General features: G+C 46.2%; 2 protein-coding genes across 2 annotated transcripts in view; both read left to right on the top strand.

Annotated features, from left to right (window-relative positions):
• Window positions 1–3,769, top strand: part of LOC110490591 (ras-related protein Rab-21) — a 52,373-nt gene extending 48,604 nt beyond the window's left edge. The window contains exons 5-7 of the mRNA XM_036945429.1: window positions 196–250; window positions 543–631; window positions 2,787–3,769. Coding sequence (XP_036801324.1) covers window positions 196–250; window positions 543–631; window positions 2,787–2,929 — 287 coding nt within the window. The 3' untranslated portion in view covers window positions 2,930–3,769. The remainder of the gene's footprint in view (window positions 1–195; window positions 251–542; window positions 632–2,786) is intronic.
• A 6,599-nt stretch (window positions 3,770–10,368) lies between these two features.
• LOC118936539 (complement C1q-like protein 2) lies at window positions 10,369–11,295 on the top strand. Its single transcript, XM_036945428.1, has one exon. The coding sequence runs from the start codon at window positions 10,487–10,489 to the stop codon at window positions 11,123–11,125; it is 639 nt and encodes a 212-aa protein (XP_036801323.1). The 5' UTR covers window positions 10,369–10,486; the 3' UTR covers window positions 11,126–11,295.
• The last annotated feature ends 779 nt before the right edge of the window (window positions 11,296–12,074 follow it).

Genomic DNA, 12,074 nt, shown 5'->3' with positions numbered 1-12,074 from the left:
GTCATTGACTCGTGATCTACAATGCAGGAGTTCAACTAACGCTGTCACATGAGAGGGTTCTAACCTCCATGGTCTCTTCCTGGTTAAATAAAGTGTGCCTTCAATCTACTAGACGTACAGTTGGTGGTGCTAATGTTTTAAATATACACAGTATGTGGTCTCTAAACTAATACATCCTCTTTGTTCTTCTCTTAGGTAATAAAGTAGATCTGGAGAAGGAGAGACATGTATCGGTTGAAGAGGCAGAAGGGTTCGTTTTGTCACTCTTCTCCTGTAACTGTACCGTAGCGAGACCTTGTACAGCAGGCGGTGTTCAGTCTTATCAGCTTATGGTGCTGTACTGCTGTTGCAGTACCTTTTTCATAACGGTGTCTAAACATGAAGTCCTTCTTTTTCTACGTGAACCTTGATTTAATTGAACGGTGATTTGGTCGGAATATTGATAACTAAACGCACATTTTGTCTGCGAGTGTTGACAATTGAATGGTGATTGGTTGTAACGGATCGGTCTGTGTTTCTCTGTGGGTTCCTCTCCTCCACAGGTATGCAGAGTCGGTGGGGGCAAAACACTATCACACATCAGCCAAACTAAACAAGGGGATAGAAGAACTCTTCCTTGACTTGTGTAAAAGTAAGCAGCCGTTCTGTTACGGAATAGTGATGATGAATGTAATGGGACAAAAATAAAATACTTGAAACAATTATATTATAATGGACCAACTGGTAGGACTTTGATTTTTGTCGGTGGTACTTCTGAATTTTGTTGGTAGGATTTATAAAGCTTTTTGTTTGTAGGATGTTTGGCTTTTCTTGGTTGTAAGGACTTTCAGCTTTTGTTGGTAGGACTTTGTCTCCCCACAGTACTGACTCTCCCTCTCGTCTCCCTTTTGTTGGTAGGACTTTGTCTCCCCACAGTACTGACTCTCCCTCTCGTCTCCCTTTTGTTGGTAGGACTTTGTCTCCCCACAGTACTGACTCTCCCTCTCGTCTCCCTTTTGTTGGCAGGACTTTGTCTCCCCACAGTACTGACTCTCCCTCTCGTCTCCCTTTTGTTGGTAGGACGTTGTCTCCCCACAGTACTGACTCTCCCTCTCGTCTCCCTTTTGTTGGTAGGACTTTGTCTCCCCACAGTACTGACTCTCCCTCTCGTCTCCCTTTTGTTGGTAGGACTTTGTCTCCCCACAGTACTGACTCTCCCTCTCGTCTCCCTTTTGTTGGTAGGACGTTGTCTCCCCACAGTACTGACTCTCCCTCTCGTCTCCCTTTTGTTGGTAGGACTTTGTCTCCCCACAGTACTGACTCTCCCTCTCGTCTCCCTCTCGTTGGTAGGACTTTGTCTCCCCACAGTACTGACTCTCCCTCTCGTCTCCCTTTTGTTGGTAGGACTTTGTCTCCCCACAGTACTGACTCTCCCTCTCGTCTCCCTTTTGTTGGTAGGACGTTGTCTCCCCACAGTACTGACTCTCCCTCTCGTCTCCCTTTTGTTGGTAGGACGTTGTCTCCCCACAGTACTGACTCTCCCTCTCGTCTCCCTTTTGTTGGTAGGACTTTGTCTCCCCACAGTACTGACTCTCCCTCTCTCTCCCTTTTGTTGGTAGGACTTTGTCTCCCCACAGTACTGACTCTCCCTCTCGTCTCCCTTTTGTTGGTAGGACTTTGTCTCCCCACAGTACTGACTCTCCCTCTCGTCTCCCTTTTGTTGGTAGGACTTTGTCTCCCCACAGTACTGACTCTCCCTCTCGTCTCCCTTTTGTTGGTAGGACTTTGTCTCCCCACAGTACTGACTCTCCCTCTCGTCTCCCTTTTGTTGGTAGGACTTTGTCTCCCCACAGTACTGACTCTCCCTCTCGTCTCCCTTTTGTTGGTAGGACTTTGTCTCCCCACAGTACTGACTCTCCCTCTCGTCTCCCTTTTGTTGGTAGGACTTTGTCTCCCCACAGTACTGACTCTCCCTCTCGTCTCCCTTTTGTTGGTAGGACTTTGTCTCCCCACAGTACTGACTCTCCCTCTCGTCTCCCTTTTGTTGGTAGGACTTTGTCTCCCCACAGTACTGACTCTCCCTCTCGTCTCCCTTTTGTTGGTAGGACGTTGTCTCCCCACAGTACTGACTCTCCCTCTCGTCTCCCTTTTGTTGGTAGGACTTTGTCTCCCCACAGTACTGACTCTCCCTCTCGTCTCCCTTTTGTTGGTAGGACTTTGTCTCCCCACAGTACTGACTCTCCCTCTCGTCTCCCTTTTGTTGGTAGGACTTTGTCTCCCCACAGTACTGACTCTCCCTCTCGTCTCCCTTTTGTTGGTAGGACTTTGTCTCCCCACAGTACTGACTCTCCCTCTCGTCTCCCTTTTGTTGGTAGGACTTTGTCTCCCCACAGTACTGACTCTCCCTCTCGTCTCCCTTTTGTTGGCAGGACTTTGTCTCCCCACAGTACTGACTCTCCCTCTCGTCTCCCTTTTGTTGGTAGGACGTTGTCTCCCCACAGTACTGACTCTCCCTCTCGTCTCCCTTTTGTTGGTAGGACTTTGTCTCCCCACAGTACTGACTCTCCCTCTCGTCTCCCTTTTGTTGGTAGAACTTTGTCTCCCCACAGTACTGACTCTCCCTCTCGTCTCCCTTTTGTTGGTAGGACGTTGTCTCCCCACAGTACTGACTCTCCCTCTCGTCTCCCTTTTGTTGGTAGGACTTTGTCTCCCCACAGTACTGACTCTCCCTCTCGTCTCCCTTTTGTTGGTAGGACTTTGTCTCCCCAAAGTACTGACTCTCCCTCTCGTCTCCCTCTCGTTGACAGGAATGATGGAGACGGCCCAAGCAGAGGAGAGGGCGAAGGGTAACGGAGCCAGCCAGTCAACGACATCACGAAGGGGGGTACAGATCGTGGACGATGACCCTCAAGCCGCCACGGCCGCGGGGGGCTGCTGCTCATCCGCTTAACCCCCCACCCCCTATCTTACCCCCCCCCCCCCCCACCTCCACATCCCAACTTACCCCATCCTCCCCCTTTCCCCCCCATAAGCAACCAGGACTGTTGCCTCTCATCTCCCTCCTTATGACATGAAGACTGCTGTTCTCCCTCTGAGTCATCATCCACTTTACTCACTACACTTCTCCCTCTATGGAACAATGTGCTTATATACCATTCTTTACACTGTGATATTCATTCATTGGCCCCCCCTCCTGACCCATCCATATGAGACCTCTGACCCCCTCCTGACCCATCCATATGAGACCTCTGACCCCCTCCTGACCCATCCATATGAGACCTCTGACCCCCCCCTCCTGACACCCCCTCCTGACCCATCCATATGAGACCTCTGACACCCCCTCCTGACCCATCCATATGAGACCTCTGACACCCCCTCCTGACCCATCCATATGAGACCTCTGACACCCCCTCCTGACCCATCCATATGAGACCTCTGACCCCCTCCTGACCCATCCATATGAGACCTCTGACCCCCTCCTGACCCATCCATATGAGACCTCTGACACCCCCTCCTGACTCATCCATATGAGACTTCTGACCCCCCCTCCTGACACCCCCTCCTGACCCATCCATATGAGACCTCTGACCCCCTCCTGACCCATCCATATGAGACCTCTGACACCCCCTCCTGACTCATCCATATGAGACTTCTGACCCCCCCCTCCTGACACCCCCTCCTGACCCATCCATATGAGACCTCTGACACCCCCTCCTGACACCCCCTCCTGACCCATCCATATGAGACTTCTGACCCCCCCTCCTGACACCCCCTCCTGACCCATCCATATGAGACCTCTAACCCCCTCCTGACCCATCCATATGAGACCTCTGACCCCCTCCTGACCCATCCATATGAGACCTCTGACACCCCCTCCTGACCTATCCATATGGGACCTCTGACACCCCCTCCTGACCTATCCATATGGGACCTCTGACACCCCCTCCTGACCCATCCATATGAGACCTCTGACCCCCTCCTGACCCATCCATATGAGACCTCTGACCCCCCCCCCCCCCCCCTCCTGACCCATCCATATGAGACCTTTGAGTGATGAAGAGAACATGGAAGGAATGAATCTGCCTCTCCTCTGTCTTTCTACAAACTAGCAGATGGACTTCTAACACACTAGTGTGAAATACACACTCACACACTGTCCCCACCTCTCTCAAATGAACACAAACCAACAGACCGTACTAAATTATAAATCATAAACACTCATACCCCAGATTTTTTTTGACTTTTTTTTTTGCGAGGATAATGTGCATGATGGGGAGATCCGTCTCTGAAGGCTTCATTTTGTTTCACTTTAGAGAGAGGAGAAATGAAAAACCTGATCTTTCTTTATTGTTGATAAACTAATGTACATGTTGTATGGCCCTTGGTACTGCTTCTTCTTCTGTGGTGGTGAAGTGGTGAAAGCCCTCTGATTCCATCATCTAGCTCTCTTCTTGGCCTGTGTTCATAAAGCTTCTCGGTAGGAGTCCCACCTGTGGTCTTTAAGCTTCTCGGTAGGAGTCCCACCTGTGGTCTTTAAGCTTCTCGGTAGGAGTCCCACCTGTGGTCTTTAAGCTTCTCGGTAGGAGTCCCACCTGTGGTCTTTAAGCTTCTCGGTAGGAGTCCCACCTGTGTTCATAAAGCTTCTCGGTAGGAGTCCCACCTGTGTTCATAAAGCTTCTCGGTAGGAGTCCCACCTGTGTTCTCTAAGCCTCTCGGTAGGAGTCCCACCTGTGTTCATAAAGCTTCTCGGTAGGAGTCCCACCTGTGTTCATAAAGCTTCTCGGTAGGAGTCCCACCTGTGGTCTTAAAGCTTCTCGGTAGGAGTCCCACCTGTGTTCATAAAGCATCTCGGTAGGAGTCCCACCTGTGTTCATAAAGCATCTCGGTAGGAGTCCCACCTGTGGTCTTGAAGCCTCTCGGTAGGAGTCCCACCTGTGTTCTCTAAGCCTCTCGGTAGGAGTCCCACCTGTGTTCTCTAAGCCTCTCGGTAGGAGTCCCACCTGTGTTCTCTAAGCCTCTCGGTAGGAGTCCCACCTGTGTTCTCTAAGCCTCTCGGTAGGAGTCCCACCTGTGTTCTCTAAGCCTCTCGGTAGGAGTCCCACCTGTGTTCTCTAAGCCTCTCGGTAGGAGTCCCACCTGTGTTCATAAAGTATCTCGGTATGAGTCCCACCTGTGTTCTCTAAGCCTCTCGGTAGGAGTCCCACCTGTGTTCTCTAAGCCTCTCGGTAGGAGTCCCACCTGTGTTCTCTAAGCCTCTCGGTAGGAGTCCCACCTGTGTTCTCTAAGCCTCTCGGTAGGAGTCCCACCTGTGTTCTCTAAGCCTCTCGGTAGGAGTCCCACCTGTGTTCTCTAAGCCTCTCGGTAGGAGTCCCACCTGTGTTCTCTAAGCCTCTCGGTAGGAGTCCCACCTGTGTTCTCTAAGCCTCTCGGTAGGAGTCCCACCTGTGTTCTCTAAGCCTCTCGGTAGGAGTCCCACCTGTGTTCTCTAAGCCTCTCGGTAGGAGTCCCACCTGTCTCTGTAACCTTGTTGATTTAAGTTCTAAAAGACTAAACTGATCCTAGATCAGCATTTCTGCTCTGAGACCCTTTATGAATACAGGCATTGTGCTTTTTCAACAACAACAACAACAGAAAAATGGCAGTTCTCTCTTCCCCCTCCTCTCTCTTGATCTTTCTCTCTGATTTAAAATGCAGGTGTTTTGCACTGACCCGTCACTACCAATGCTTTTGTTATACTGCGTTTTCTTCCTGTTTGCCGAGTTGCTCTGTGAAAAATGTAAATGACACAAAAAAATACATTGTTAAAAAAAAACAACCCAAAAAAAAACCGTTTGAACAACGTTGGATGTTTTATCTGCTTTTTACAAGCTTTGGGGAAACGATACGCAGGTGTAGAAAAGTGTACAATAGTCTTGTTTAATGATTGTAAAATGAAATAACAATTGTGGATGAAAGCACACTTTCTGGAATTGTAATTGTTTTAAACTGCTGGTGTCGTGTGTTTTGTAATAGAACAATTATAACTATTTACAACACATAGGTGTCAAATACATTGTCATTTCTTTTTAATGAAACAAATTGAAGCTTCGCTTCACATCCTCCAACCGTTTTGAACTTAGACTCAAACATATTCAGAATACATAGAGTTCGGTTGTCACGCACTGCTTCTGATTGGAGGAGAACATGTTCTACTGCTTCTGATTGGAGGAGGACATGTGCTACTGCTTCTGATTGGAGGAGGACATGTGCTACTGCTTCTGATTGGAGGAGGACATGTTCTACTGCTTCTGATTGGAGGAGGACATGTTCTACTGCTTCTGATTGGAGGAGGACATGTTCTACTGCTTCTGATTGGAGGAGGACATGTTCTACTGCTTCTGATTGGAGGAGGACATGTTCTACTGCTTCTGATTGGAGGAGGACATGTTCTACTGCTTCTGATTGGAGGAGGACATGTTCTACTGCTTCTGATTGGAGGAGGACATGTTCTACTGCTTCTGATTGGAGGAGGACATGTTCTACTGCTTCTGATTGGAGGAGGACATGTTCTACTGCTTCTGATTGGAGGAGGACATGTTCTACTGCTTCTGATTGGAGGAGGACATGTTCTACTGCTTCTGATTGGAGGAGGACATGTTCTACTGCTTCTGATTGGAGGAGGACATGTTCTACTGCTTCTGATTGGAGGAGGACATGTGCTACTGCTTCTGATTGGAGGAGGACATGTTCTACTGCTTCTGATTGGAGGAGGACATGTTCTACTGCTTCTGATTGGAGGAGGACATGTTCTACTGCTTCTGATTGGAGGAGGACATGTTCTACTGCTTCTGATTGGAGGACATGTGCTACTGCTTCTGATTGGAGGAGGACATGTGCTACTGCTTCTGATTGGAGGAGGACATGTGCTACTGCTTCTGATTGGAGGAGGACATGTGCTACTGCTTCTGATTGGAGGAGGACATGTGCTACTGCTTCTGATTGGAGGAGGACATGTTCTACTGCTTCTGATTGGAGGAGGACATGTTCTACTGCTTCTGATTGGAGGAGGACATGTTCTACTGCTTCTGATTGGAGGAGGACATGTTCTACTGCTTCTGATTGGAGGAAGACATGTTGTAAAAGTGTAACTTCCTGAGTCGATACCAACGGCGCCGGCTACACCAAGAGGAGACCTACGGGGAGGGAGACTTCATTCCAGATCTCATGTTATTTAATTACATGTCAATGGTGGATTTCTGCAGGGAAACGGGGAGAGATTCATGATTGGTCTCTACTCTACAGACCTGGGTTCAAAGACTATTCAACAATGTTTGCTTGTGCCAGATAGTCAGGGTTTACACTTTTAGTTCCAAACTCAGTCACAGCTGAAGTATTGGTAATGATATGGAATAGTGTTGGTAATGATATCATATAGTGTTTGAACCCAGATGTGCTACTCTGCCCTGGTTTATTCTGCACCAGGATGAAAAGCTTAATTTCATTTGCTGACTGGTTAAACCCAGTCACTACAGCCTCTGGTCTCTGTAAGCCTTAACAATACAGTGACCAGGTAGACCTACATACTGTATCCACCTCTCCAAACCCTGTTCCTGGAGATCTACTGTCCTGTAGGTTTTCACTCCAACCCTGTTCCTGGAGATCTACTGTCCTGTAGGTTTTCACTCCAACCCTGTTCCTGGAGATCTAATGTCCTGTAGGTTTTCACTCCAACCCTGTTCCTGGAGATCTACTGTCCTGTAGGTTTTCTCTCCAACCCTAATCTAGCACACCTGATTATAATAATTAGCTGGTTAATAAACTGAATCAGGTTAGTTACAACTGGGGTTGAAAGGAAAGCCTACTGGAGGGTAGGTCTCTGGGAACATGGTTGGAGTGAAAACCTACAGGAGGGTAGGTCTCCGGGAACAGGGTTGGATAGCCCTGCCCTACACATTTGACAAGCTCAGTCTTCAATGAAGCAGTCTTCATGGTTTGGGTTGTTCTAGAGGCTGGGTTGTTCCCGAGTGGCGCAGCGGTCTAAGGCTCTGCATCTCCGTGCAAGAGGCATCACTACAGTCCCCGGTTCGTATCCAGGCTGTATTACATCCGGCCGTGATTGGGAGTCTCATAGGGCGGCGCACAATTGGCCCAGCGTCGTCCGGGTTTGGCCAGGGTAGGCCCGTCATTGTAAATAAGATTTTGTTCTTAACTGACTTGCCTAGTTAAATAAAGGTTAAATAAAAAATTCAATAAATGTGGAAGTCTACCTAAATATCAATTTACACCACTCAGATATTACCCATGTTATTTAAACCATACGAATGGGCGATTCTGCTGACTATTGAGATACTTTTGTGTGTATATAGTGAATCCCCTTAAAATGAGTGGATTCGGCTATTTCAGCCCCACCTGTTGCTGACAGGTGTATAACACCGAGCACACAGCCATGTAATCTCATTGGCAATAGAAGGGCCTTACCGAAGAGCTCAGTGACTTTCAACGTGGCACCTTTGTAGGATGCCACTTTTCCAACAAGTCAGTTCGTCAAACGTATGCTCTGCTAGAGCTGCCCCCGCTCAAATGTAAGTGCTGTTATTGTGAAGTGGAAACGTCTAGGAGCAACAACGGTTCAGCCGCAAAGTGGTAGGCCACACAAGCTCACAGAACGGGACCGCTGAAGCATGTAACGCGTAAACATTGTCTGTCCTCGGTTGCAACACTCACTACCGAGTTCCAAAGTGCTTCTGGAAGCAACGTCAGCACAATAACTGTTTGTCAGGAGCTTCATGAAATGGGATTCCATGGCTGAGCAGCCACACACAAGCCTAAGATCACCATTCTCAATGCCAGGCGTTGGCTGGAGAGGTGTAAAGCTCGCCGCCATTGGACTCTGGAACAGTTGAAATATGTTCTCTGGAGCGATGAATCACGCGTGGTTCACCATCTGGCAGTTCAAGGGACGAATCTGTTTGGTGGATGCCAGGAGAACGCTACCTGTCTCTATGAATAATGCCAACTGTAAGATTTGGTGGTCTGGTGTAGTTTTTCATGGTTCGGGCTAGGCCCCTTAGTTCCAGTATAGGGAAATCTATATTCTACAGCATACAATGACATTCTAGTTTGTTCTGTGCTTCCAACTACGATCACCACTTTATTTTAAGAATGTGCCATGTCAGAATAATATTAGAGAGAATGATTTATTTCAGCTTTTATTTCTTTCATCACATTCCCAGTTGGTCAGAAGTTTACATGCTACCAAATACTAATTGAGTGTATTGCCATTCAATTGTTTAACTTGGGTCAAATGTTTCGGGTAGCCTTCCACACGCTTCTCACAATAAGTCTCTAAGAACGCGTTACCTTCCTGAGCAGTATGATGGCTGGGTGGTCCCACGGTGTTTATACTTGCGTACTATTGTTTGTACAGATGAACGTGGTACCTTCAGGCGTTTGGAAATTCCTCCCAAGGATGAACCAGACTTGTGGAGGTCTACAATTTGTTTTTGGAGGTCTTGGCTGATTTATTTTGATTTTCCCATGATGTTAATCAAACATGCACTGAGTTTGAAGGTAGACCTTGAAATACATCCACAGGTACACCTCCAATTGACTTAAATGATGTCAATTAGCCTATCAGAAGCTTCTAAAAACATGACATAATTTTCTGAAATTTTCCAAGCTGTTTAAAGGCACAGTCAACTTAGTGTATGTAAACTTCTGACCCATTGGAATTGTGATACAGTGAAATAATCTGTCTGTCAACAATTGTTGGGAAAATGACTTGTTTCATGCACAAAGTAGATGTCCTAACCCACTTGCCAAAACTATAGTTTGTGAACAAGAAAAGTGTGGAGTGGTTGAAAAACGACTTTTAATGACTCCAACTGTATGTGCACCACGTCATTGATCTCTCTCTCTCTCTCCGCTGTGTCCACTGAGTCCTGCAAACCCATTGGGTAACGCTGGGCAGGCCTCTTCCTAGCTGTCACTCAAATGCAGGAGGTTGGCGCTCATTGGCTATAACTTGAATTGCTAGGGGGCTGGCCCACGTTGGTGGAAATGTAGAGAAAATGGCTTTAAAAACCAGTTGCTTTTAAACTGGATTTGATGGTTAATTGAGGTAAAGTAATTCTGCTCATAGATTAAGCAGGTATGACCTATACATGGACACATCCAGCCCAAAGAGGGAGGTTTAAAAAAAATACTTTCTTTATTTGCCAAAGTACTGTCTGTAACTGACTTTCTGCACTCTACATCGTATATCTTTTTATAAGACATAAGTTCATTTCATTCTCTTAATATAAAGAATTCTGTCAACACGGCAAGTATTTCAGAGAGTGTTAACTGTTTGCCTTTGGATAAATAAAAACTTTGAACTTAAACATCAGAACATCGCCACATCGGCACCTATCCAAGGACCGTTAAGTATTAACAATGAATGACTGAGTAAATGGTTCACTATTCATCTGTATAGAACTCTTGAGTTTAAGCGTTTTGATACCAAAGGATCCCAGAGTTGATCTGAAAGATGAGGACCTTCGTCGCTCTACTGTTTGTTGTCTGCAGCTGTCTCTCTGAGCTGCAGGTTTTTCAAAGTAGCGACATTGACAAGAAGCCAATCTTTATAGAAACCACAGGGAGGACCAGCGAGAGCCAGTTGGAGGAACAGAGAGTCCTACTCCAGGAGCTGAGAGCCATTGTGGCTCAACAGAGCACCAAACTGAATGAGATGGGAGCCACCTTGGAGGAACTGAAGAGAGCGAACGGAGAGAGACCGAAGGTGGCCTTCTCAGCCTCGCTGTCTGAATCCAAAGGACCAAATAGTGATGATGTCATCCTGGCCTACAAACATGTCTTCAACAATATTGGTGAGGCTTACAGTCCGGTGACGGGTATCTTCAGAGCACCGGTTAATGGAGTCTACTACTTCACATACACCGCCTTTACAACCTCCAGCAAGGGGAGAAGAGTGTCGCTGTATAAAAATGGACTCGTAATGGTGACTGTGACCGACGATGTTTCAGACTCGGAGGACGGTGGAACCAATGGTGTCACACTGCAGTTGGATGCAGGAGACGAAGTCTACACTCGACTGATGGAAGGATTTAACATCTTTGATGACAATAATCACCACAGCACCTTTACTGGCTTTCTGCTCTTCACTTAGAAAACAGTTTATTCTATCGCTGAATCCTACTGCTTTATAAGGATTTAATGACATATAGTACTATGATTTAATGACATATAGTACTATGATTTATGACTAGGACAAAAAAAAAATGTTTATGATATTTTTTGTGTGAACTAAGCATTGATAACAAGGTGATAAACAAACAATCGCGTGTCTTCATCATTTAACCCAACGCATCTGAATCAGAACCAACCAGTCCTGCGGGATATATTAACAAGCTCAAGTTATTTTTCAGTTATTTTTGTACGTCCTGATCGGGTGATGCAATCTTTGTGCTGCTTTGTGGAAGAATGAAAGTGTAGACCTGATTCTCTTTTCAATAACGGACTAGTGAATGATTTTTATAAATCATTTGTTTGATCAATGAGACAGAATGGGAAGTTGGACAGTGTCCTCCATGTTGTCTAATGCATAAAGAAATGTTCTTCTCCAATTAAGAAAGATAACGACTAAGTAATATTTCAGATAAATGATTTCTTTATTATTTTGGGAGGTAAAGTAGTGCATAAATAACTGGTAATCGTTTACCCTGTTTTGGTTTCATTTCACTCTTAGAAGCCAGATGGCACGTTGAGAAACAACTGATCTAATATTAAATAAATTCAATGAAACAATAAGTAAAGAACATCTATTGGTAAGTAATAATATAATGATGTCTTCTTCTTCTTCTTTTTAAATACCATAAACCAAACAAGACTCACAACAAAAAAATTACAAACAGAAAAAAAAAGGCAATATACATCATTTGAAAAATAAATCTGACTTCAACATCCATCGTGGTAAGAAACAACATGTTTCAGAGGGTAGCCCTATACATACAGAGATTGGAGCAGAGGGCAGCCCTATATATACAGAGATTGGAACACAGGGCAGCCCTATATATACAGAGATTGGAACACAGGGCAGCCCTATATATACAGAGATT

Source organism: Oncorhynchus mykiss, chromosome 15, assembly GCF_013265735.2.
Source record: "Oncorhynchus mykiss isolate Arlee chromosome 15, USDA_OmykA_1.1, whole genome shotgun sequence".
NCBI classification, from domain to species: Eukaryota; Metazoa; Chordata; class Actinopteri; order Salmoniformes; family Salmonidae; genus Oncorhynchus; species Oncorhynchus mykiss.
This window is presented reverse-complemented; position numbering and strand designations above follow the sequence as displayed.